Consider the following 25,041-nt stretch of genomic DNA (forward strand, 5'->3'; position numbering starts at 1 on the left):
AAGTAAAATCAAACACTCTGATGGTGGGGGTAAAGGTCAGCACCTGAGAGTACAGCTCAAATCTAGAAACACGTTTGGTTTGTGACACTATACAGTATGCTTAAATCGCCACCGTTCTTTAAAAAGTAGGGAAGGTTGACCTGGACGCCCTGCTTGTTATCACAGACTTCCTAAACCAGTTCACTTCTCTTCAGTGAGAAAAACATCTTCAGCATAAAACGTACAGTGTATCCATCCCTTCTCTTAATTTGCCCAGTATGTGATGAAATCCCAGCCCTGGGAAACTTTGGAGCAGCAAATAGTCCCAGCTATAGCATTACGAGTCGCCCTGCACTGCTGTGTGGGGTTGTAGGAATCTTGTTTCTTATTCTCTGTATATTATGATGTTTTGACATCTTAAAAACTCCGTCTGGCTGGGGGGAGACTGCCCCTCCCTGGGAAAGCCAATTCTGAAAGAGAGCAAAGGACTCAGCCGGGAGCATGGCGGGGATCTGCAAACGGACCAAGCCAGAGCCGGGCCTCCTGTCTCTGGCCTGGGAGCCCCAGAAGGAATCATTCCAGGGCCAGGTGCCAGGCAAGGAAAGACCACCCTGTAGCCCAGTGCCCACTGAAATTATTAAGCCAGCCAACCCCAAACTACCCTGCTCTGTCCTGTCTTTGCCACAGAAACCCCAGTAAAGGCTCTGGCCTGGACCTATCTCTTGCTCCTGCTTCTGGTTCCTGACCCAAACCTGGCCTCCCCGTGGCCCTGCATGGTGAGATGTGTCTCATGTTTCTATGGAAACCGCGAGCAACGGTAAATGTTACACTCTGTCAATGACACTAACCTCTTTGTGTATCACTCAGGCATCTTCATAAATTAAGACCAGGGTGTGGGTCCTCCCTGAACCCTTGAGTCCACACCTGTCACTTTCCCACATTCTAACCAAATGTTCTAACCTTGAGCCAAAGTTGCTCAAGACCTAGGGTGGTCAGTCCCACACCTGCCAGATGGTCCACGGACACTTTACCTATCAACCCGTGTACATTAAGAGAAAACTTGTTTGTGGGGGGGATGTAGATCCCCAAAAAGTCGACATTGATCGGATGCTTCTTCCAAACGCGATGAAGTAAAACAGAGAAGGACATCTCTTTATCCAGGGTGATAGTCACAGTTTTCTCTTTCTTCACCGAGACAAGCACCCTGGTGGGAAGTCAAAAAGGAGTTAACGATTCCGGAACAGACTCGTTTTAGAATGTCATTCCTCTCCCACCCCTAATATGACTTCACTCTGCCCCGTACAACCCCCCAGTTTTTTAAGAGCTTTACGACATTTTGGCCACAAAACGTTGATTTATCTCCCAGCGCTGAAATTCTGTCAATGTATACGTTTCCATATCAACAATGAACAGGTACTAATGGGAAGATATTACTCATAGGACAAAATCGTAGTGTTTCTGAGCACTCTGACACACTGGGCTGGATTTCAGTTGATGGATTCATTCACACATCCAACATGTACTTATTGAGTGCTTACTGTATGCCAGGCGCCAGGCTAGCACTGAGACGCACCGTGACCAAAACACATAGACTCTACTGCCAGGAGCAGGGCAGGAAGTAACAAAGTTTTTTCTGAACCTTGACCTCTTCACATTTAAAATGATGATATTGAGTTTTATGTTTGTGTCACACGTCTGAATTTGTTGATGTAGTCACGTGTCAAGGATACGCCCTAATTCGGATGTAACTGTACTTGCCTCTGGTTAAGGATGTGGGCCGTGTCGGACCAGGACAAGACAGATGTTCGAGAGCCCCCGCTCAGGGAGATGGTCTCAGTGCTGATTTCTATTTTCATGTCCTCACGTTGGAAATAAAATCCCAGTTTCCCAAAATAGGTGCTTAGTTTTTCATTCTTGGGCTTCTTGGCACCGATGAGCTGTCCATTGACCAAAATCCCTGCAAGGAAAAAAATGTTTTTTTCTCTCTTGTGCACTCTTTTTCTTTCTTTCTTTCTTTTTTTTTGCACATGTGGGCACCATAATTCAAATTTATAAAACTTGACAGAATGGGAAAATTAGTTTTTTATTTAGCTTCAGGATTTACGTAATATTTTTTTCCTCTATAATTCTCATTTTATAACTATTTTCTTATGGTTTAAATTAATCATATCACAAGTTCTGCTAGTTCATACTCAGAGTATTTTATCTAGAATAGTTCAAATAGTTAGGAATATATTTATAATTCATTTCTCACTATCAGAGTTTGAAAAGAGTAGTTTGAAATATATATATATATATATAAGATTTTATTAAGGTAGGAAAGAAAGAAATCCCAGGTAGTGACAGTGAAGAATGACCATGATCTAGTAGTCTGATTCTAATATAGTATCTTTTTATTTTACCTAATTCTGGATCAGAAACAAGGTTGAGGATTTTTCCAGGTTCTGAGTCAATATTGAAACAAATATTCTTTTGGCTTTTTGGTAGGTAGATGACGAAGTGTGGGTCATTTTCAACTGGAAAATATACAAAGAAAATGAAAACAAACAAAATCATAGAAAGGAAGATTAATTTGAACAGTATTTTATTCCTGAACATCTTTAATTTCACAACAACAAATGTTTATTGTGCTCCTACTATATGCTAGGTACTGTTCTAGGCACCAGGGACCCAGTGGTCCAAGCGCTGTCCCTTCCTCATGGAGCTGCCATCAGAGTTCTAGGTTATCTTACAAATATAATGTATACTCGTTTTGTAGCTATCACATATATTCTAGGCTAGAGAGAAAAAAATGAATAAGCAAGACATTAGGAATAAGAAACACAAGAATACACACTATATGTATACTATATACTACAAATGCACTACATATGTGTATATACAGTGACTGTGTGTATAGATAGGTAAAATACCTGTATTTTTAAGTAGTCATACACAGTACATAAAAATAAAAAAGACATAATATTACCTTTTGGCATACAGATTAATATTGATCAATTCCAAGAGCAATGAAGGATCAAGCTATTCCCAAGAAAGTACTCCTTTGTTACTAGACACCATTATTCTGGCTGATCTTTTTTGTTTGTTTGTTTACCCATTCAACAAATATTTGGTAAGAAAAAAAACCAAACCATGTGCAAAACTCTGAATTATGCAACGCTTGGTGTAGCTCTAAGTAAGTCATGGTCTTTACCTTCAAGAGAGAAACAATTTAATGAAGGAGTGACAAAGACTCTCTCCTGGGACTAACTCTACTCAGGCTTCCCTGAACTCCTCAAGTTTGACCTCAACTTTTGGACTTCCATGTTCCTCTCTGCATTGTCTAACTTTAGCAAAAATCCTACTAAGTAGGTTTAGCTAGAATCCCCCACCCTCCAAATCTGATCACCCTTGATATCTATTCAGGTTCCTCCTCCCCCCACCATCCTCAAGTGAGGTCTGATTACTTGGCCTGCCTTCAGCAAGAATCCTGTTAGGTTAGTTTAACCAGAACCCCCCCCTTTCCACGGATGTTTCCTCTTAGTAATATTCCATTTACTGACCTCAGCCTGGTTTTTGTCTGTAAATTCCCACTCTCCCATGGTGTGTTCAGAGTTGAATCTAATCTCCTTCCTGCACTGCAATACCCCAATGCAGTGGTCCCTACACCCATCATGAATAAATTGTTCCTTACCGTGCTTTAACAAATGTCTGAGAGGTTGCTGTTTTCTAGATGCTATCACAAAGCTCTTTGCAAATATTAACTAATTCTCACCGCAGTCCTGCAGAGGACAGGTGACCTGCCCGAGGTCACATCACAGCGTTAATAAGTGGCAAAGTTATGACGCAAAGCCACGCTGTCTGATTACGTGCCCATTCTCCCAACCATCCTGATATGCTCCTTCAGGTGTGTGTTTGGGAACTCGAAATGGAGGATAAACTCATCCAGAACTGGAACAAAATCTTGTACTTCTTTGACCCCTCACACCACCCAGCTCATGCTCTGTAGTCAGTAAATACTTGGTTAATTGATTTTGTGTAGGAGCTGGGCATGAGAGGGCATCATTAAAACACGCAACGAAGCTGCCCAGCTCTTTGTTTTTTTAATCAAAAAAATCATTTTATTATGATAGCCTCTTCTTTCCTCTACACAAATAGGGTGTTTTGAGATAACTTGGCTTGAAGGAAATTGCTTTCATTAAAGATAATCATGGGTTTTGCCATTTTGATGAACCTAGATCCCATCCATCAGACCTTTTGGTGAGCAGCAGCGAATCAGTACTGCCCTAATGAGTGGATAGACGTCTACCAGAAACAAAAGATCATACTGAAGTTAGTCTGTGCAGCCTTCCATTCTGATCAGGTTGGAGGGAGATTGAGGACCTGGGGTTAATGGGTGTAAGACTAGCCAGCATTTACCGAGCTTCTCCTGGGAACCAGGAACCTACTTGCAGGTTATTATCATCCCCATTTTGAAGGTGGGCTGAGACCTATAGATGTTTCAGTGTCCAGGCCAAGGTCATGGGGGCAGAGTTTGACCCCAGAACTGTCTGACTCTCAAGACCTTGTCCTTTTGGTTGCCTCATACAGCAGAGACAAGAAACTCGGAGCAAGCACTGCATTCTTACTGAGAAGAACACTTCAAAATAAATTGGCTCGGGCTCTACATGTTTCTATGAAAGTTTTATTTTGCAAAGGATCAGTTTAAGTGACTCATGAACTTGTCCCTGCAATCAGATCTTGCTCTCAGAAGCCACTCGTTGGAAACACATAGTAAAAATGGCTGTTGTGCCAGCACAGCAACCTTGGACACATAGATTCCCTCCTCATGTGCCACCTTACGAGGCTGTCACTCTGAGAGTCACATGCAGCGCCCTTCACCAAAGCTCCATAGTTGGAGGTGATGTGGGAGGGGAGTGGAGGGACCTCTGTCTGAAGCATCGCCACCAATGAAAGCGTGAAGAAGAAGATCACCTTGGGCCCCAAATAACAATTTCAGAGCCAAGTCGTAGAGGTGGGATGTTTTAAAATCTCTATCAAGATACTTATTAAAGATATTTAAAGATATCATAAATATCCATTCAGAGTCCTCGCTGTGTTCTCTCTGTTATAATTCTGTGTCAGGTGAGTGGTAGGTGTACAGTCCTGAGAAATCAGTTCTGAGGATTTCTGGGTAGAAGAGTCTTACATTCCAAGCAGTCTAGAAAAGCAGCACATTTCTAAGAAGCTACACCAGAAGCTACTCTGATATTTAAACTGCAAACCACCCGAGTTAAGCTGGTACTTTGGACCTTCCAAGAGGGAGAGGGATGTGCTCCTTCTTTGAATGTTGAAATTTACTCCTAAGTAAAAGGCAGAAAAGGGACACAAGCTTTCTACATGGGACCAGCCAACGGGTAGGCAGTGGAAATCCCTTTCACGGAAAGGCATAGTGCAGAGCAGGAACAGGAGAGAAGATAGTTTCCTATTTCACCCAGGCAGCCCCTCTCTCTGGTTGAGAAATAAGACCCTGCAGAGGTTGATGACCAGAAGGCAAAGAAAGAATCCGCACAAGCAAGCCAGATGCAGCTGCCAGGACCCTCGCGAGGAAATTCGTTTTCCTGGCTTTCACACGATTGCATCTGCTACCCAGGCCTGCCACTGAAACCACTGGTAGAAAGATTTTTAAATGCTGAGCAAAACTAGGATTTTCAAATATGCTGTTGATTAAAATCAAGTAAGCAAATTAACAAACAACCTCACAAAATAATGTATGATAATGCAGTTATATAGGAAACAACATTCAAGTATTTTTGATTATAAAGTTGATAATAACACCTATTTAGGGACTTTCCTGGTGGCCCAGTGGTTAAGACTCTGTGATTTCACTGGAGGGGGCACAGGTCTGATCCCTGGTCGGGGGAACTAAGATCCCACATGCTGCATGGTGTGGCCAAAAACAAACAGAACACCTATTTACTGAGTGACTATAACATGCCAGCTCTTTAAAGATGGTTACACATTTAATCGACAGCTATGTAAGTAGCTTACATCATGATACTTACGTACTACCAGCTACACAAGTATCATGAAGCCTGTTTTCAAAATGAAGGAAGTGAAGTGCAGAAATGTTAAGTAACTTAAGTTCAAATAGTGTCATGAACAATCTCCAAAGAAGATGTCCTTTCCATTGATACCCATTGGCCCTCCCCACACGAGAGGTGCATCTCTTCCATCCCAGAAGGTTTGCCTTGTACAGTTGGAAATGGGGTGCTATGGAATGCGTTGTCCCCCCAAATTCATATGTTGAAGCTGTAACCACCAACATGATGGTGTTTAGAGGTGGGGCCTTGGGAGCTGATGAAGGTTAGACAAGGTCATGAGGGAGGGACCCTTATGATGGGGTTTGTGCCCTTATAAAAGAGACACTGGAGAGCCTGCCCTCTCTCTCTCTCTCCAGTGCATACACAAAGGGGCCATGTGAACACACAGGAAGACAGGTGCTCCCTACAAACGAAGAAAATGAAATGTACCTGGCTGGCACCTTGATCTTGGACTTCCCAGCCTCCAGAACTGGGAGAAATAAACTTCTGTTGCTTAAACCACCCAGTCTATGGTATTTTGTTTTGGTGGCCCAAGCTGACTAATACATGGGGCCATCTTCTTTCCATGGAAGGCAATGATGCCTATAGAAGGCTTCCAGTTTTACCAGGATTTTTTAAACATATACCAATGCTCCATGGCATTATGGTCCAATTGAGATCTGGGATGTGGAAGCATTGTGGAAGTTCCCTTACCTCTCATCACGTGTGGAGGAGGGGTTGTCTCAAGCACTGGAGCACCAACCGCGGGCATTGGGACCATTGGTGTCGGTGAAGGGTTCACCCAAGGTGGGAATGAATTTGGAGCAACTCTGTTGCCATAATACAGGGCACCTGCATAGAAAAAACTGTATCCATTAGTTTCCAGGTTTACTTTTCCATGGACATTGCTTACAATATCAAGAATCTGTTTTATGCAGACAGACCCCAGAGGTTTTCAGCTAAGGTTTTCTCCCATTATTTTTATTCCTGAGTTCTCTATCTTCCAGCTCCTTCTGTCATCATGCTGTGAGGGCCTGCTGTAGGCTTCTCTGCAGAGTCTGGGTCGTGGGCTAGGGTCTGTAGTAGGAGGAACCAGCCCTCGGAGGTTGGGGAAGGACCTTGTGCCTTCACCATAAACTGGGGAGATGAGGTCCAGCCAGACTCTGGACGGCATCTTCTCGGATCTATTCCTATCCACTCACCAAATGACAATCAGAAAGCAATAAGGATTTACTGTATAACACGATATTCAATATCTTATAATAACCTATAATGGAAAATAATCTGAAAGTACATATATATATAAAATGGAATCATTTTGCCGTACACCTGAAACTAACACCATATTGTAAATCAACTATACTTCAATAAAAAAGAAAACAAAACAAAACAATCAACTGAACGATTTAGTTTCCCAACCAACCAATATCCCCTACTGGTTGCAAAAAATTCATTTGGGGGCTTCCTGGTGGCGCAGTGGTTGAGAGTCCGCCTGCCGATGCAGGGGACATGTGTTTGTGCCCCGGTCCGGGAAGATCCCACATGCCGCGGAGCGGCTGGGCCCGTGAGCCATGGCCACTGAACCTGCGCGTCCGGAGCCTGTGCTCCGCAACGGGAGAGGCCACAACAGTGAGAGACCCACGTACCGCAAAAAAAAAAAAAATTCATTTGGCTTTCTGATATGCAGTCAGCTCCTTGTCTCTGAGAAAAAAATGCCAGTTCACCTAGGCATTTTATTCAGGGGATATAAAATCACCTATAAATGCCAGGTCATCTAGCCTGAGTTTCTCCCTGCATAAATTTAGCTGTGAGGCTCCAGGCTATTGTAACTGGAAGTCAGAAGTAAGAGTTTCTTGAAGCCTGGACCACTGTCATAAAGTTGGCATCTCACTTGGACAGAATTAAAAATGCAGAAAACGATCCCTCCAGTGAATGCTGGTCATTCTCAAGATTGTTATAACAGGACCAGTCCCTAAGAAAGGGAGGAAGGAAGAGATGAGTAAACCAAGCTCTTCTAAATGTGGGCACACGTGCCCTTGGGTGTACCTTGGGACATTCCACGAGACACAGAGATCATGGATAGCTTTTACGGCAATTTTGAGCTTCTTAGCTTCCATATATATTTTTCCCAAGAAAACCCTTTCTCCTAGTTTAGAAATGGAAGGCACAGCTTTTTCCTGCCTGCCTCACCACAAACCTCCCGGGAACTAAGTGTCCATTTGAAAATCGGTGTAGTGCCCCAAAATGGAATAACTCCAATGTCTAGGAAACAAATCTATTTGTAAGTGAGACAGTTTTCAATTCTTTGCTTTCAACAGGATTGGAGAAGGGCCTGACATGTCATCTGATAGACCATTAAAAATACTTTTTTGAGTACTAGATTCTATATGAGTTTTGTATATGACTTCAAAGAAGTTCAGATAAGTGACTGCCACTGCTGTAACCAAGTTCTTTCCATTCCTGTTTACTTTTATCTATGTTAACAAGGCTCATCGGGACTTAGGCTTATAAAAAAATATCGGGTTGGCCAAAAAGTTCGTTTGGGTTTTTCCGTAACATCTTATGAAAAATTTCTCCACCAGGTAGGCAGACTCACCTGAACAACAAGAATGGTCTTGTGGAGGGGAGTCTGCCAGCATGCGTTCATCCCCGGCATCATTCTCAATCACCAAGGATGTGAGGGGGGTCACTATATGGTGATCCAGAGACATCTGCAGGATTGTTTTTGTAATTTTCCTTTTCACAGCAGCTGTAGGAGCCAGGCTCCTGCACTCAGGAAACAGAGACATTGGACAGCATCACTAGATTTAACTCCACCACTTCTGGGTCCAACTGGGACCCTGGGGACCATGAGGTAAAACAGAATTAACTGGCTTCATGAAGCTTAGTATTTTGTCTATCCATGCAGTCCTAAGGAATTTTTAAACAGATTAGTATTTTTCTTAACTGAAGTATAGTTGATTTACAGTGTTCTCTGTGTTAATTACTGCTGTACAGCAAAGTGCTTCAGTCATATATATATATATATATATATACATTCTTTTTCATATTATTTTCCATTATGGTTTATCCCAGGATACTGAATATAGTTCCCTGTGCTATACAGTAGGACCTTGTTGTTTAGCAGATGTAATAGCTTACATCTGCTCACCCCAACCTCCCACTCCACCCCTCCCCCGACCCCCTCCCCCTTGGAAACAAGTCTAAATAAGTTATTTTTGAGAGCAGTTTTAGGTTCACAGCAAAACTGAGCAGAGAGTAGAGCTTTTCCATATACTCCCTGCCCCTTCCCCACCCGACAACCTCCCCCATTATCAACATCTCCCACTAGAAGTGGTACATCTGTTACAATCGATACATCTACATCTACACGTCATCATCACCCAGGGTTCACTTTTGTGTTGTACGTGCTATGGGTCTGGACAAATGTATAATGACAGGTATCCATCATTATAGTGTCATACAGGGTAGTTTCACCTCCCTAAAGAATCCCCTGTGCTCTGCCTGTTCATCCTTTCCACCCACTGCTCCCTGGCAACCACTGATCCACTTTACAGGGATTGTTTTTTAAAAATCAATATTTAACGTCTGCAGCAATTTGCTATATACCTTTACATGCACCCAGTTGCCTCTGTAAAGATGCAGGGACAGTTCTCACTTACTTTAAAGCCACAGCTTACAATCTTGTGTCTGTTTTATAATCTTACTGACATTAAGGATTTTCTCTCTGAGCACAGTTATACAGCCGTATTTCATTTTTCCCAGCCCCGTTCACACCACCCTGCTCCCTCTTCCTAAGAATCTGATCAAATAGGTGGAGGCGGGCTGGGGAACAGTAATTTTCTTATCCAAACACCCCCCTGTAATTCTGATACACGTGATCGAAGAACCATACATTACTCTAGAAATTAGTTTTTATATTGGAGCATTTAAATACCAGTCAGCTGAGAAGCCAGAGATGGAATAGGTACCTATAGGAAGCCCTTACTTACGTGATATCAGAATTGCATAATCATAAATTTCTCTTTGGACAATAATCTATTTTCAGGAGTAAATGCAAATGAATTCCTGATACCCATAGCAATGAGATGGATGAATCTCACGGGCATCACACTGAGTGAAAGAAGCCAGAAACAAAAAATACAGTTTGTATCATTATATGAAATTTCATCATAGACAAAACTAATTGATAGTGACAGATGTCAAAATAGTGATTTCTACTCGAGGTGGGAGGTGGGTGTTGAGTGGAAAGGAGAATGAAGGAGACTTCAGAAATGGAAGAACTGTTCCGTGTCTGGATCGGGTGCTGATTACGTGGGGGATGTGCATAAAAATTCATTAAACTGTACATTTAAAATGAATGCACTTCACATGCTTTATTGTATGCATGTTATATGTCAAGAAAAAAGAAAAACGAGTGAACCCAGCTTGAGTTAAAACTGCCTGAAACCAGTGGAAATGAATACTCCAAACCCTGTAATAATTTGCTGCCTTTCTTGGTTCCAAACTCTTTTTTTTTGTCTATTATGTCAAGTATCCAAGACAAGTCTTTTGCTTTTGCAAATCCTTGTGGTATACGGTCTTCTTACCGTTCAGCCAGAAGTTGGTTGATAGTCAGATAGGCCCACAATTTCTTGGTGAAATCAGGATCTGCATGCTTGTCTTTGGATAGAAAATCCTCCAAGCCATCCATCTCGGCCAGGGTTTCCAAGACTAACTCTGCATTAGCCTGGACAGTGGAAGGTTCAGTTGAAAGACACCAGTGGGGCAGAATTGTAGTTAATCAATTCACATTTTCCAAAGGATCTACTGTGAGTGAATCAGGGTAGCAGGCAACTGGAAGGGGAATGCAAAATAACCCAAAAGAATACACAAGAGGAAGTAAGAGCCAACCTCTAGAGTTTGGGATGGAAAAGGTCAGGATTTACACAATAGTTGGGAAGACGGCACAGATATTCTCAGGCCTTCCCTTTCGCTTTTTGCTTTTATTATACCCACATGATTCTTGGAATTCAGAGTATCAGCCTGTTAATATACAAGATGTCTCTTGTATACTAAGGGGACAATTAGTATTTTTAGAATAAGCAGATAAGTAGAAGTACCGAAGTTGCAGTGATAATACCCTGTAACTGCTCCAATTTATCAGGGTCAACTTTTCCTGCCACCACGATCTCTGAGCCTCCAAAATAGTTATGGAAACTGTTTTGAGTGACATCTGTTACTGGTGTTTGGGGATAGTTGAACTGAACGTTCCGGAGCAAGGGAGTCGAGACCTGGTTGTAGAATTTCTACAATTCATAGAAAAAAACAGAGAAATCATTATTTTCATATCACTTTATAGATCTAAAGCATTTTTCTCTGAGATTCTTCAAGTGCTTAGCAGACATCGCTCAATTTATTCTCCCAGGATCTCTGTGGAAAGCTATGGAAAATTCTCATAGTTATTCAATGAACTGAAACAGAGATGATCAAGACTTTGTTAAGAATATTACTCTTGATTTAAGAGCCCAGCATATTTTCTTTCTGTTATGACGAGCATGAAAAGCTCATGGACTCTCATGATAAGTCAGCTGGGTGGATATCCCCAAATTAGAACCTGTCTCTTACCTGTCCCCAGGTTTAAATATGGTGCCTGCTATCGATAGATGGTACCTGGTACTGACAGAGGGTGGAGTAAAGTATATTCTTCTTCTTCTTCATTTTTTCTTGTCCATTTAGTCAAAATAAACAAGTAATTGATATCCTTTATATTTAAGGAAATGTACAGGCTATAGTTTGACTTGTGTTGCATTATAGAAGTTGATTTCCAAGATGCCAATGTACTTTAAAGGGAGAACAGTGCCCATGACGATTAGGAGGACCGATGGCTTAGCGGGACTGGAGAGACACAAGAAGCTGTGATGGTGTCTCCCAAGACCTGTTCAGGGAGTAGGGAACTTGGTATCCATCACCTTACCGCCTCTCATCTCACTGTTACTGCAGGTGTACAAGTGGGGGTGGGGTGCATGAGAAAGGAATAGAACACTTCCCCAATTCTTGTGACCTAATATAACTGACATAATGACAATTTTTACTTAAATTCAGCCATCTTCTTTTAGGCATCCGATATTGCTAGTTGAATGATTTTAAGTGAAGAAAAAAAAAGAACAGAAAAAAAAGTTACCTTGAGCTGGGCAGAAGTGTCCTGGTTTCCATAAATCCTTTGCGCGATCCCACGGTTTTCGTTGGAGAGTCTCTTCAAAAAATCATAGTCAACATCAAATCCTATCCCCAAACTGAACAAGGAGATGTTTTCTCGTATGTTCTGCTTCACGTTTTTCTGAATTTTTGACAATTTCAATTCCCCTAAAGATGATGACAGGAAGGAAAGGAGTGAGAAGCCAATGCTATGAAGATTTAGGAAAACGCATGGAGGGCAGTTTAGCAAAATTTGTCCCAATTCAAAATGCACCTATGCTTTGACTCCGTCACTCAACTTCTAGGAATGTCCCCTAGAGATGCCCTCATACATGTTGAAATGAAGGACGGACAGTGGTATATAGCAACGTTATTGGGAATAGCAACACATTAGAAACAACTTAAATGTACACCGATAAAGGAGATGGGTTAAATTATGGTATATTCAAACTGAAATACTATGCAGTTATAAAAAAAGAACATGGCAACTCTTTATGTGTTTATATTGAACGATCTCAAAGGCACATTTTTAAAGGTGAGAAAAGCAAGGTGAAGGTCAGCATATGCAGAATGCATTTGTATACATGTATGTATGCGTGCATATATATTTCATATATTTGTGTGTATATGTATATACAGTATACAGATACACACAGAATATCTCTGGAAAGACACATAAGAAACTGGTAACCAGTGACTGTCTCCCAGGACAGGAACTGGATGGTTGAGGGTCAGGAGTAAGAAACTGACAATCTTTTAAGCTTATTTCCTTAAGATTTTATTCTAAAATTGAATTTTAAAAGTCATCTGATCCAGGCACTGAATCTACAACAAATACACAACAACTGCCACTCTGCCTCGCTCTCCGTCTTTCTAGAACTCTGGTACCTTGTCAGGATTGCATCACTGGTTCTCCTTCCACTGAGCTGTGTCACACACAGTTAGATACATCCTTGTCTACAAGACGGACTGCAGCGCAATCTAGCATTCACTCTCACTGGCGCTTGTCCGTGTAAAGACGCAAATGAAGCAAATGCAAATAACAGTGTATGTAACAGAAGCAGCGAGACGGCGAGCCATTGTGTGGATAAGAAAACACACAGGATGCATCAGAGAGAAGTAACCTGTCCAGGTGCAGTGAGTACATGGGGGAAATTTGGAGAACAGTGGGAGAACAGGTTACTGCAGACTCAGAGGATACATCCTCATCACACACTCTCCACACACCACCTCGCACACCTTACGCTGAGGAAATAAACACACTGCACTAGTATGTGTCAGCAATCCTCACAGCATGTGACTCAAATTCAAGTTTCCCCACGCTGTGGAGGTGAAACTGAGGCATTCAAGAGCGTCCTCCCCCAAAACGTCCGGGGACTGCTTTAAGTGGAGTGAATGCTTCAGGGTCAAAAGAACCCTTCTTTTAGGAAGCACGGCTTTAAAATGGCTTAGACACTCAGGCAAATGCATTTGAGTTCCCATTTTGAGCAAATCACGTTCCCAAGCAACAAGAGTAAAAATATTTATCACTAAAAATGTAAATGATACTCGCCTACTGTCGGATCGCCGTCAGACACCAAAATGATCAGCGAGACCGCGTTGGGGTCCAACAGTCCCAAGTTATTGGCTTCATTCAGAATAAAGATGGCCCGCAGCAGTGCTTCGTTGATATTCGTCCCTGTGAAAGCCGTAGAATGTGCTGTTCTGTTACATACTCTTACTTTCCACAGAAACAATCACGTCTTGGGTTCAGGTTCATCTGTTTGGTGATGGCTCATGTATAGTTTATTCAGTACCCAAATCATTCGATTGCTTTCTAAATTTTGACCAGGCTGGTCCAGATCCCCCAGTGGAATAAAATATCCACTTTGTAGTCAATGGTTCCCTTAGAGATGAATTAACCCTTTCAAAGCATCAGTCATTTTGTGAACCACCAAACTGAAGTTACCTAATTCAGCCTTGCTGACATACTTGGACACTGTCCTATAAACAATTATGTTATGATATGTGATTTTTTTTCTTTTTTTTTAATTGAAGTTTAGTTGATTTACAATGTTGTGTTAATTTCTGCTTTACAGCAAAGTGATTCAGTTATACATATATATACATTCCTTTTTCATATTCTTTTCCATGATGGTTTATCTCAGGATATTGAATATAGTTCCCTGTGCTATACAGTAGGCCCTTGTTGTTTATCCATCCTGTATATACTAGTTTGTATCTGCTAATCCCAAACTCCCAGTCCATCCCTCCCCCACGTCCCTGTCACCCTTGGTAACCACAAGCCTGTTCTCTATGTCTGTGAGTCTGTTTCTGTTTCATAGATAAGATCATTTGTGTCATATCTTAGTGATATTATATGGTGTTTGTCTTTCTCTTGCTATGTGAGTCATAAGAAGGCTAGTATCACTTACTGACACCCTTTTCTGAGGTGTGTGGGATGGGGTATGGATTATGCTTTCACCATGACCATAGTATTCATTGTTTAATAATAAATGTATTATTTAAAGCAGACCACTGCAGACGGGGCAAAGACCACTGGGGTAGGGAATCATATTTCTTAAGTGAACCAAGATTTGAATCCTATGGGAGTTTCTCACTGGGCTGTGGGCTAAACCTACTTACCTCCACTGGGCTGGATTTTGTGAATGTAATTCTTGGCATCTGCAATCTGTGTTTTAGTAGCTGAGACTAAATCGTTTCTCCAGGTTCGAACATTGTGGTTGAAATCAACCATGGAGAAATGGTCTTCAGCGCGTAGATCATCCAATATGGTCTTCATCGCTTCCACCGTCTGTTTTGAGAGAGAATAGAGAAGGGTCTTAATACATAAGCTCTAAGCCTAAGATGAAACGAGGAAGACCAATAATTCATCCTAGTCATCTTGCAAGTAGTGGCTCAAGCTGTAATTTTTCCAGAAAACCGTATAAATCCACTTGAGTCAACACAGATCTACCTCTCCTGTATTCTGAACATGTATTGTCTGTATTTCGATACTTAAACTTTTACTGTCTTATTTTGTCATGCATGACCAGTCTCACTAGCTTGACTTTAAGTTGAGGATTATGAGCCTCAGGTGGCCCCTTAGTGGTGTCTGAAAATCAAATGTATTTCTCAAGTGCATCTACTCAGCCTTCTCATCCACTACCACGTAATTATTGCTTCCTGTCTCCTTCTCCTTCAAACCACCAACACCCCCCTCTCCTGTCTCAGCTGATGACCTGGATTCCTCCTTCACTGAGAAATGCAAGCAATCAGAATAAAACTCCCACAACTCCCACCACCATAAAATCCCACCTGCCAGTACTTGTACCCATAAACTTTTCCTTCCGCCTGGTAATGTAGAAGAACCGGTAGTTGTATTTCTGCCTAATGCAAATCCATCCACATGTGACCTAGATGGCATTCTCTCTCGTCTACTGAAGGACATGGCTCTAGCAACTGCCGTTTGCCTCTCCTGCATCTTGAATTTCCCTCTGTTGATACATTTCCATAAACAGAGTAACATGCTATCATTTCTCATTCCTTAAAAAACCTCATAATGTACCCACTTGCCCCATTTCTCAGCTTCCCTTTGCAATAAAATTCCTTGAAAGAACTGTCTAAAATACTGTCTCCAAATCTTCTTCTGAAATACATTCCATTCAGGCTTTCACCATCATCCCTCCACGGAAACGTCGCTCGTCAAGGTTGCTGTGAAATCCGGTGGACTATTCTCATCTTATCAGACTCAATCTGAGCAGCATCTGGACCAACTGGTCACATCTCTCTCCTAATATAACTTCCTCGTCTTCTTCCAGAGCCTCGGACACTCTTGGTTTTCTTCTTCTTTCATTGGCTACTTTTTCTTAGTCTTCTTTGCTGGTTCCTCGTCTTCTCCCCAGATTATTCTAATTATTGGAATAGTGTAAGTTTGACTCTTGGTTTTCTTCTCTTATCTACACTTACTCCTTGGTGTTCTCACCTGGTCTCATGGCTGTGAATACCTTCTACATACTGGTGGCTCCTAAGTGTCTATCTTAATATCTCACCTCTGAGCACCAGATCTGTAGAGCCAACAGCCTGCTTAACATGTTCGCTTGGGTGTGTAATAGTCATCTCAGACTTCGGTGATGAACTAAGTGCCCGACACATAGTGGGTGCTTGTTAAATGAGGGAAGGAAGGGAGGGAGGGAGGGGTGAGAAAACTCTTGTATTAGAGCAGTGGTTCTCATCTGAGGGTAATTTTCTCCCCAGGGGATATTTGACAATGTCTGAAGACATTTTCGATTGTCATGACTGGACGGGTGGGTGCCACTGGCATCTAGTGGATAGAGGCCAGGGATACTGCTAAACATCCTACAACATATAGCGTGGTCCCCACAACAAAGGATCGGCCAGCCCAAACCGTCAGAAACACCACTGTTCAGACCTGGGTACCAGGGTAGAAGCACAGTGGGCAGGGCCATGTCTTCTCTGTCTTTTGGATCCTAGAACAGTAGTGAACACTTGGGTGGTCAGAAATGGTTGTCGAATGAATGAATGGTTAGTTGGTGGTTCAAATTGGTTGAATGGATAGATGGATGAATAAAATAAGAAATTTCCTTGTTTGTTTAGAATTGCATCTATACCATTAACACTGAATAAGCCTATGTTGAACTCTGAACTGGAAGATGTGAGACAGGATGGCCACCCTCAAGGAATTACAGCATAATTAGAAAATATAGGCATATAGTGATGTCAAAGTTATTCATGAACAATGGCAAGGTATTAAAGTGTTATATGCAGAAGAACCAAAAGGATATGAAGCAGAAGAGTGAGCAGAGTGAGAAGAAGTTACACTGAGATGAAAGTTTTCAAAAAGGTGAGTTTTGAATAAATTTCTGCTGTTCAGAAGCCACCCAGTCTGTGTGACTTTGTTAGCAGCCTGAGCTGAGACAAGCCCTGTGGGAAGAGGCCTCGAACAACTGCATCATCAGGAGAGGATCAGAAAAGGTAGGGAGCCCCAGGTACCACTGCCCACCAGGGGTACTTACCTGTTTCATTTTTATTCCCCACATTGAGCCACTAACGTCGATGACAAAGAGGATGTTTTTGGGAATTGGGTCCATGTTCTCAGGAGCAAAGAAGTGGACAAAATATCCATTAAATACCTGGAAACCAGAACACACTTGTGAGCCAAACCATTAGCAATGTTTGGAATGTAGGAAGACGAGGGTCTGGGGACTGAGAGAGGAGAGGGGTGGTCACAGGGGACAGGAGAGAACAGAGGCTTGGTGTCCCCCTGCTTCTCCTTTCTCCTTCCTGCTCCCACTCTGTCCTTCCCTGCGAAGGTCTGAGCCTTCTCAGCAGTTCACCTCCTAGGCTATTTCCCTCCACTCCTTCCACCCCACCCAGTCTTCATCGAGAGCCTCCGTCCCAGGCACCCTGCTCACCGACGGTGAATCAGGAAGAGTCCCTGCTTTCCTGAGGCTCGCGGGCAATGAAGGACCCAGACAAATAAAGAGGCAATTTGAAGCACAGGGTGTTAAGTCTGTGATCAGGAAAAATAAAAGGCTCCGAGAACACCCCCAGTGGCGGTGCATCTAAGTCAGACAGGGGCGTCTTCCCCAGGGAAAGGGCATCTACGCTGAACTTGAACGTGGGTTCATGAGTTTGCAGTTAGGCTGCCAGCATCAGGGTTGGACTGAGCTGGGGGGTGGGGGCCAGGCCGGGGAAGAGGCTTCCAGACAGTGCGGCCCTTGGCACACTTAGGGCTCCATAAGTGGTTCAGCACGATGAATTCAAGGAGTTAGGGCAGAGAACCCACCGGGCAGACCATGAAGGACCTTGATGTGCACCCTGGGGAGTCTGGGTTGTTCTAGAAGTTAATGGGAGGGGGTGGATTCCTGATTCCCCCCTCTGTCTTCTCTTGTAGATGCTAAAGACTGGCTCACCTCATTCTCTTTCCACTGCCCTTTGGTTGCTTCCCCCAGGACATTACAGTGTCCAGCTGTCAGGTGTGTAGCTGTGGACACTTCCCGACACCCCCCCATCCGTGGAGAGAAGCACAGGCTCTTGGCTACTAAGGCCTCATTACTTTAGCACAGGGAAATGTGCACACACATCTAAGACGTGACAAAAGAGGAAAGGGAAATGCTCAAGAAATCTCACAGGGAACGTAATCTCTGTGCTTTCTTTGATCATCTCATTGCAAAGGGCCTTGGAAGGTTATCGAAAATTCCCATTTTGTGATTTCCTATGGTTCTTCATTCGAGGCCTAGACGTACCTTCCTGGGACAAAGGCATGAGACCCAATGACCTTTATTCAGTTATCTTGACATAAAATGCTTGGCGACACTTAGAGAAATATGCTTTTAGTCCCCTGTCTGCAGCCTTGACACTCGTCTGGGCAGCTGGGAACTACCCAGAGGCCGACGAGGTTTATTCGGGGGTGGGGGGGAAGGGGGGGTTATTCAACAGAAACCAGTTCTTTGGCTTTGGCGGGGCCATTCTCCCAGAGTCTGTTCTCACCCACCTGAAGCTCACCGACCTTCTCCTCTCTGTTCACATCGTACGTCACCACGAGCTCACCATCTACCGCAGTCTCGGAGCAGTTGGAACATTTTCTTTGTTGTGCTACCGTGGGCTTGAAGGTGACGTGTGCCTGGAAAGAACAGTAGTGTCACAGCCCAGTCTCGGCCCCCCTCCCTCTCCAGGTGAGGAGTTGACAGCTGCACCTTCTCGTGCACACAGGTGGAGGTCCAGGGCCATTCTGCATCCGGGCAGCATCGGTGGTCTCGTTGTTGATGGAAGGGATGGTGCCAAAGCATGTGAGGGGATGTCTAACAGCCTGCGGTGCTGCTGGCCTGGTTTCAGTCCTTTATAAGAGATTCAAAGAATTCCTCCCTTTCCCCCCATGGAAGAAACAGCTACCAGCTCTAGAAAGAGCTGCTGAAAGGTTCTTAGAGGACTTCGATCCCTCCGAAGGTGGTTACTGTTGGCCATTGAGGCAGAGAGAATTAGGCTGATATTTCTTGCTGTGATTAAGGAAAATCCACTGGGTATTATGTGAAAACTGTCTTCTTTTGGCTGCACCATGCGGCATGCAGGATCTTAGCTCCCCAACCAGGGATCGAACCCGCGTCCCCTGCAGTGGAAGCGCAGAGTCTTAACCACTGGACCAGTGGTTTTCAAGTCCTTGTGAAAACTGTCTTTTAGCTACTGCTCAAGTGAAATTACCTGGGGGAAATGGGACAGGACCTCCAAAAGGGACAGACTCTGGTCAAAATGCAATGAAACAATCCGTAATATTATTCTGTATATCCTGTGGGAGACCCTAGACTTTGCTCAGGGATCACTGTTCCTTCATATAGTTCCCTCAGCTCAGCACCTGACGGCTTTTCTATCCCCCAGAGCAGAGGAGGAGAGCAGAACCCAGGAGCCAGCGGCCACTTAGACTCTGTAACATCAATGCTTGTGGTACCTTCTGGTGTCCTTTAGATACGACGGGAACTCCATCAAAATGCCCATCAAATGTGTCCAGAACATGAAGAAATCTCATTCCCTGAGGTTCAATAATCCACACATCTACCTAGAGGTGGGAAAGAAATTACTCAAAGCATTAAAATATTTCAAGATTGAGCAAGAAGTACACTTACTAAGTCCTCTGCTGCTCTTCTCATCTTCAGGATTTCCCAAAGATGACCCAGCACGGCTCCACCATCACTTCTGCAAGTTCTTTAAATTGTGTGTGACACGATGCATCTCACCATGTAGGCTGAAGACCTTTTGGGCAACCTAGTATTCCCCTTCTATTGCTTCATTTCTCTGGGATTTAATTCCCCTTCGTCTACTCTGTTCCATTCCATTCTTATTTATTTTAAAAAATATTTATTTATTTGGCTGCACCAGGTCTTAGTTGCAGCATGCGGGATCTTTTAGTTGTGGCATGTGGGATCTAGTTTCCTGACCAGGGATCGAACCCGGGCCCCCTGCAATGGGAGCGCTGAGTCTTAACCGTTGGACCACCAGGGAAATCCCCATTCTATTCTTGTTTAGAAATAAGAATGGAATGAGAATTTTACCATGCTCCATTCATTCATCCCCTTGAATCTTCTACATCAATGGGCAAATTACAACCTGTCTGCTTCACCTTCCTATGTGTCAAATGGAGAGCAGGTCGAACTGTGCACTTACCTGGGTTTCTTCCAGTTCTGCTCTGCCTCTTACACAAGTGGTCATGTGATGTCAATAAGATTCGAGCCAAGAAAAGAGCAGTTCAGTTCTCACGGCAAGAGGTGAAGATTACAGCAGAGGTGAGTTCACATTGGTAGCCAATGCCCTGCCGCAGCACTGCTCTCGAGGTGAAGGGAGCTGGAGTGCAATGCGGGGAACGTGGAGCAGATGAAGACGACTACCTCAACCTCCACTGAGCTGCTATTATTTGCCACCTACTTCCATAAGCTCATCTCACTTGTAACCAAGGAATCTAAGAACGTTGTAGTACCCTTTTTACAGGTGAGAAAATTGAGGCTCAGGATAGCTTGTCCCATGTGGAAGGTCAGTGTAGTGGGTTAAATGGAGCCCCCCGCCAAGACATGTCTACATCAAATCCCTGGAAGCTGTGACTACTATCTGACTTGGAAAAGGGGTCTTTGCAGATGCAATAAAGGATCTTGAGACGAGATCATCCTGTACTACCCAATGGGCCCTAAAGTCAACGACAAGTGTTCTTATGAGAGCAAGGCAGAGGGAGACTCGAGACGCTCAGAAGACACTCAGAACAGGTCACACCCTGGTGACGTGACCAAGGGGGCAGAGATTAGAGCGATGTGGCCACAAGTCAAGGAATGCCAGCAGCTTCCAGATACCAGGAGAAGCAAGGACAGACTCTCTCTGGCAGCCTTTAGGTGCGTAGCCCTGCCAACAAGTTGATTTCAGACTTCCGTCCTCCAGAACTGTGTGAGAAGACGTTTCTGTTGTTCTCTGCCACCCAGTGTGTGGTCATTTGTTACAACAGGCCACAGGAAACTGACACAGCTAGTAAGGAAATGAGCTGGCACTGAAATCCGCAAGGAAGTGGGCTGGTTGACTCCAAACCCAGAATCCTCTCTGCACGCCACCCTGACCTGCAGTGTCGAGTGACATGGAACCCCACAAAGAGTGGGGACAGGCAGAAAGCACAGATGAGGGACAGAACCGTAGAGGGATGGGCTCACCTCCAGGTGCTTGGCCAGTCGTCCTGGCTGCAGGTGGAGCCTGTGCTCGTAGGACCCCAGCTTCCTCCACTTCACTTCCTGGTAATGAAGTTCAAACTGCACCTTGGCTCCGGGGGCAATGTTCACTTCGGTTTTGAAGTTCTCCATATCGAGGGCTCTGCTCCTACAGGTGCGAGCGCCCCACGTGAGTCATCACAGGCAGAACCTACGCAGAGGGCAGCCGGGCTTCCCTGGGCTAGCAACCTGCCTATTGTCCAGAAGAATGAACGGTAGGTACGGTAGAGGTAACTGCAACTTCTAGATAAATTTCATTCCACCAGCCTGGAATTTTCTTCTCCTCTCCTACCTGATCTTTTTCTTCCAGAGCTTCTTACAGATTTGAGTGTCATCTGCAAAGAGCTACTAGTTATTGATCACCTATTATGTGCCAGGAACTGGACACACATATCATTGCTATTATAGCAGCTCTGCAAGCTGGATCCCAATACCCTCAGTTACCAAATGATGACAGATGAGGCTCACAAAGGGTAAGTAATCGCTCCAGACCACACGGTGAGTCAATTGTACGGTAGGAACTCAAACCCAAGTTTAGATGATTCCAAAGACAGCACGCCTTTCCTCTACTGCTTTTGAGACTCGTTCTAGAGATTCTTTATATTTTGAAAGTCTTCAGAAAGAAGACATCTATTATTTCATCAAATTGAATGTGTATTTCCAGCACTAATGCCTTATTTGGTCCCATACATACCAAAAGTCCAACGTGATCATTAATCTTGAGGTGTTTATGGTTTTAAAGAGAAAACAGCAGGATTGTCAAATGAGGGAGATTTGAGCATTAGGAGAAACAATGGGTGATTAAAAAACAAATTAAACAGCTAAATAAGCAAGGTGAGACCATGCATAATCGGATAATTTGGGATCAGGGAAGTACCACGAAGAAGTGAGCTTGGGATACAGGGCAGCTGAAGAAAAAGATGAGCACAGCCAGGTACAGAGCTTAGGAGTAGAGAGTGGGGTGAGAGATCTGATGTATCTGGGTGGGGGAGGGCAGGCTACAATGCGAGCTCCGTGTTCTCTGCTGTATCCGCAGTACCTGGAGGAGTTTCTGCTGCAAATAAATATTTGTGGAATGAAGAAATAATAAATGGATGGATGATGTGGTCAAAGTGATGGGTAAAGACGGCAGAATGATACTTAAAGCACTTATTAACCTGGAGGCATGCTGGAGATGTTCCCTGGCTTGGAATTTCTCCTGTCCTTTCTCCTGGTTGAATTCTATTAATCTCTTTGGGCTCAGCTCAAACATCGAGTCTTCTGTGATGATCTGGACCCCTGGACAGAACTGTTCACTTGGTACTTGGAACTCCCATAGGGTTTTGTACCATCTCTACATTAGCACATTATACCATTATATATTACCCCATTATATATTATATATATTACACTTACCTATATAATATATATACTGTAGGCACCTATATGGTATATATGTTATAGTCACCTATATATTATATATATTACAGTCACCTATCTGTTATATATATTACAGTCATCTGTTATATATATTATAGTCACCCATAGGTTATATATATTATAGTCACCTGTATGTTATATGTATTACAGTCACCTAAATATTATACATATTACAGTCACCTATATGATATATGTATTATAGTCACCTATATGCTATATATGTTATGGTCATCCATATGTTATAGTCACCTATACACTGTCCGTTCCGTGGCCATCTCCTCCACTGGCCTGACGGTGTTTGTTGCAGTGTTGCTGTCACCTTTGACAGAGCTGGGTAGTGTTAACGTTCAGTGCATTTTTTTGAATGAATGAACACATGAATGAAATGAAAAGAACTTCAGCTAAGGGGAAATTTGGGCGTCTGGAGGAGGAGAAGGAGATGAAGAAAAGAAGATGGCAGGATCTGAGGGCGGCTTAGATACGCAGTGTGGGGATCAGTGAACATTCCTCTGACATTTCTGGTGGGAGAGGCTGCCTCTCTGAGGGTGGCGTGGCATTTCCAGTGTCTTATTTAAGACCGTAAGGGGAAAAAAATAAACAGAATCTAAACTAAGTAACTGTGCCGAAAAAGGTGCCACCCCATAAAAATAGGCCAAGAAGATCATTAAGACAAATTCCAAACCTTTCTTTCTGTGTTATGTGGTGCTGTAACAAGATCACCAATATTTTTCTTTCTTTCTTTTTTTTTGCAGTAGGCGGGCTTCTCACTGTTGTGGCCTCTCCCGTTGCGGAGCACAGGCTCCGGACGCGCAGGCTCAGCGACCATGGCTCACGGGCCCAGCCGCTCCGCGGCATGTGGGATCCTCCCAGACCGGGGCGCGAACCCGCGTCCCCTGCATCGGCAGGCGGACTCTCAACCACTGCGCCACCAGGGAAGCCCCGATCACCAATATTTCTGTAGTTCCTCTCTGTACTCTGCTGGGAATCAGTGTTTAGTGACAGGACAGCCATCTACATGCAAGGCAAGCTATGTAAGGCTAACACGTGTGAGATCATCCAAAACTCATGTGTTGCAGGAGGCCTTAGGGAAACAGGAACGGAGATACCTAACTCTGCCACCTGAGGATGAGGTTCTGTGCCTTCTCGGAGGCTGGTTTTGGGGTTGAGTGGGGGCAGCAGTGGATGAGGACCCCCCCCCTTACCTCACCAATCCAGCCATTTTGCCTTTTGCTCTGGCCTGCGAGTAGAGGGCTCGGCCCACCGTCTTCTCCTTAACATAACTAGTAAATGTCGTGCCATCCACAGTCCTAAAAAATGACAGAGGGCCTACAGTTGGTCCAAATAGTAGTCTTAGCGCAACAAACAAACAACAAGCCAACAACGCAACCAGGTGGACTTAATGAATTATTTAATTATCATTTTGAACCTGCAGGAAACACAGAGACGTTGCATATTTCACAGGAGTCCCTTTATCTGTTAGTGTGATTAAGAGAGGTGAGGTGGGCTCCCGTCCTAAAAGCTTCCTCTTGCATATTGTAGTGTTTAAAATGTTTCTTCCTAACGTTCATAGCAGCACTATTTACAACAGCCAAGACACGGAAGCAACCTAAGTGTCCATCGACAGAGGAATGGATCAACAAGATGCTGTACATATATACAATGGAATACTACTCAGCATAAAAAAGAATAAAATAATGCCATTTGCAGCAACATGGGTGGACCTAGAGATGATCATACTAAGTGAAGTAAGTTGGACAGAGAAAGACAAATATCATATGATATCGCTCATATGTGGAATCTAAAGAAAATGATACAAATGAACTTATTTACAAAACAGAAAGAAACTCACCAACTTAAAGAACAAACCGATGGTTACCAAAGGGGAAACGTGGAAGGGGGAGAGGTAAATTAGGAGACTGGGATTATCACATACACACTAGTGCATAGAAATAGATAACCAACAAGTACCTACTGTATAGCACAGGGAACTCTACTCAATATTCTGTAATAACCTAAATGGGAAAAGAATTTGAAAAAGAATAGATGCATGTATATTGCAACTGAATCACTTAGCAGTACACCTGAAATTAACACAACATTGTAAATCAACTATACTCCAATATAAAAAATTTTTAAAATGTTTCTTCATTTTCCAGTTTTACCCTTCAGATTAAGGGTTGTTCTCTTGTGCC

At 43.5% G+C, this 25,041-nt stretch overlaps 1 protein-coding gene across 1 annotated transcript in view; it reads right to left on the reverse strand.

Annotated features, from left to right (window-relative positions):
• The window catches only part of ITIH2 (inter-alpha-trypsin inhibitor heavy chain 2), a 37,264-nt gene that overhangs the window by 2,460 nt on the left and 9,763 nt on the right, over positions 1–25,041 (reverse strand). Inside the window, exons 5-19 of the mRNA XM_060293327.1 lie at positions 24,052–24,156; positions 21,377–21,539; positions 19,642–19,749; positions 18,694–18,822; positions 17,213–17,329; positions 14,823–14,991; positions 13,750–13,875; positions 12,184–12,365; positions 11,123–11,308; positions 10,610–10,749; positions 8,617–8,786; positions 6,735–6,872; positions 2,382–2,495; positions 1,738–1,936; positions 1,011–1,183 (exon numbers count right to left, since the gene is read on the reverse strand). Coding sequence (XP_060149310.1) covers positions 1,011–1,183; positions 1,738–1,936; positions 2,382–2,495; positions 6,735–6,872; positions 8,617–8,786; positions 10,610–10,749; positions 11,123–11,308; positions 12,184–12,365; positions 13,750–13,875; positions 14,823–14,991; positions 17,213–17,329; positions 18,694–18,822; positions 19,642–19,749; positions 21,377–21,539; positions 24,052–24,156 — 2,219 coding nt within the window. The remainder of the gene's footprint in view (positions 1–1,010; positions 1,184–1,737; positions 1,937–2,381; positions 2,496–6,734; positions 6,873–8,616; positions 8,787–10,609; positions 10,750–11,122; positions 11,309–12,183; positions 12,366–13,749; positions 13,876–14,822; positions 14,992–17,212; positions 17,330–18,693; positions 18,823–19,641; positions 19,750–21,376; positions 21,540–24,051; positions 24,157–25,041) is intronic.

The sequence above is a fragment of the Globicephala melas genome, chromosome 2, assembly GCF_963455315.2.
Source record: "Globicephala melas chromosome 2, mGloMel1.2, whole genome shotgun sequence".
NCBI lineage: Eukaryota > Metazoa > Chordata > Mammalia > Artiodactyla > Delphinidae > Globicephala > Globicephala melas.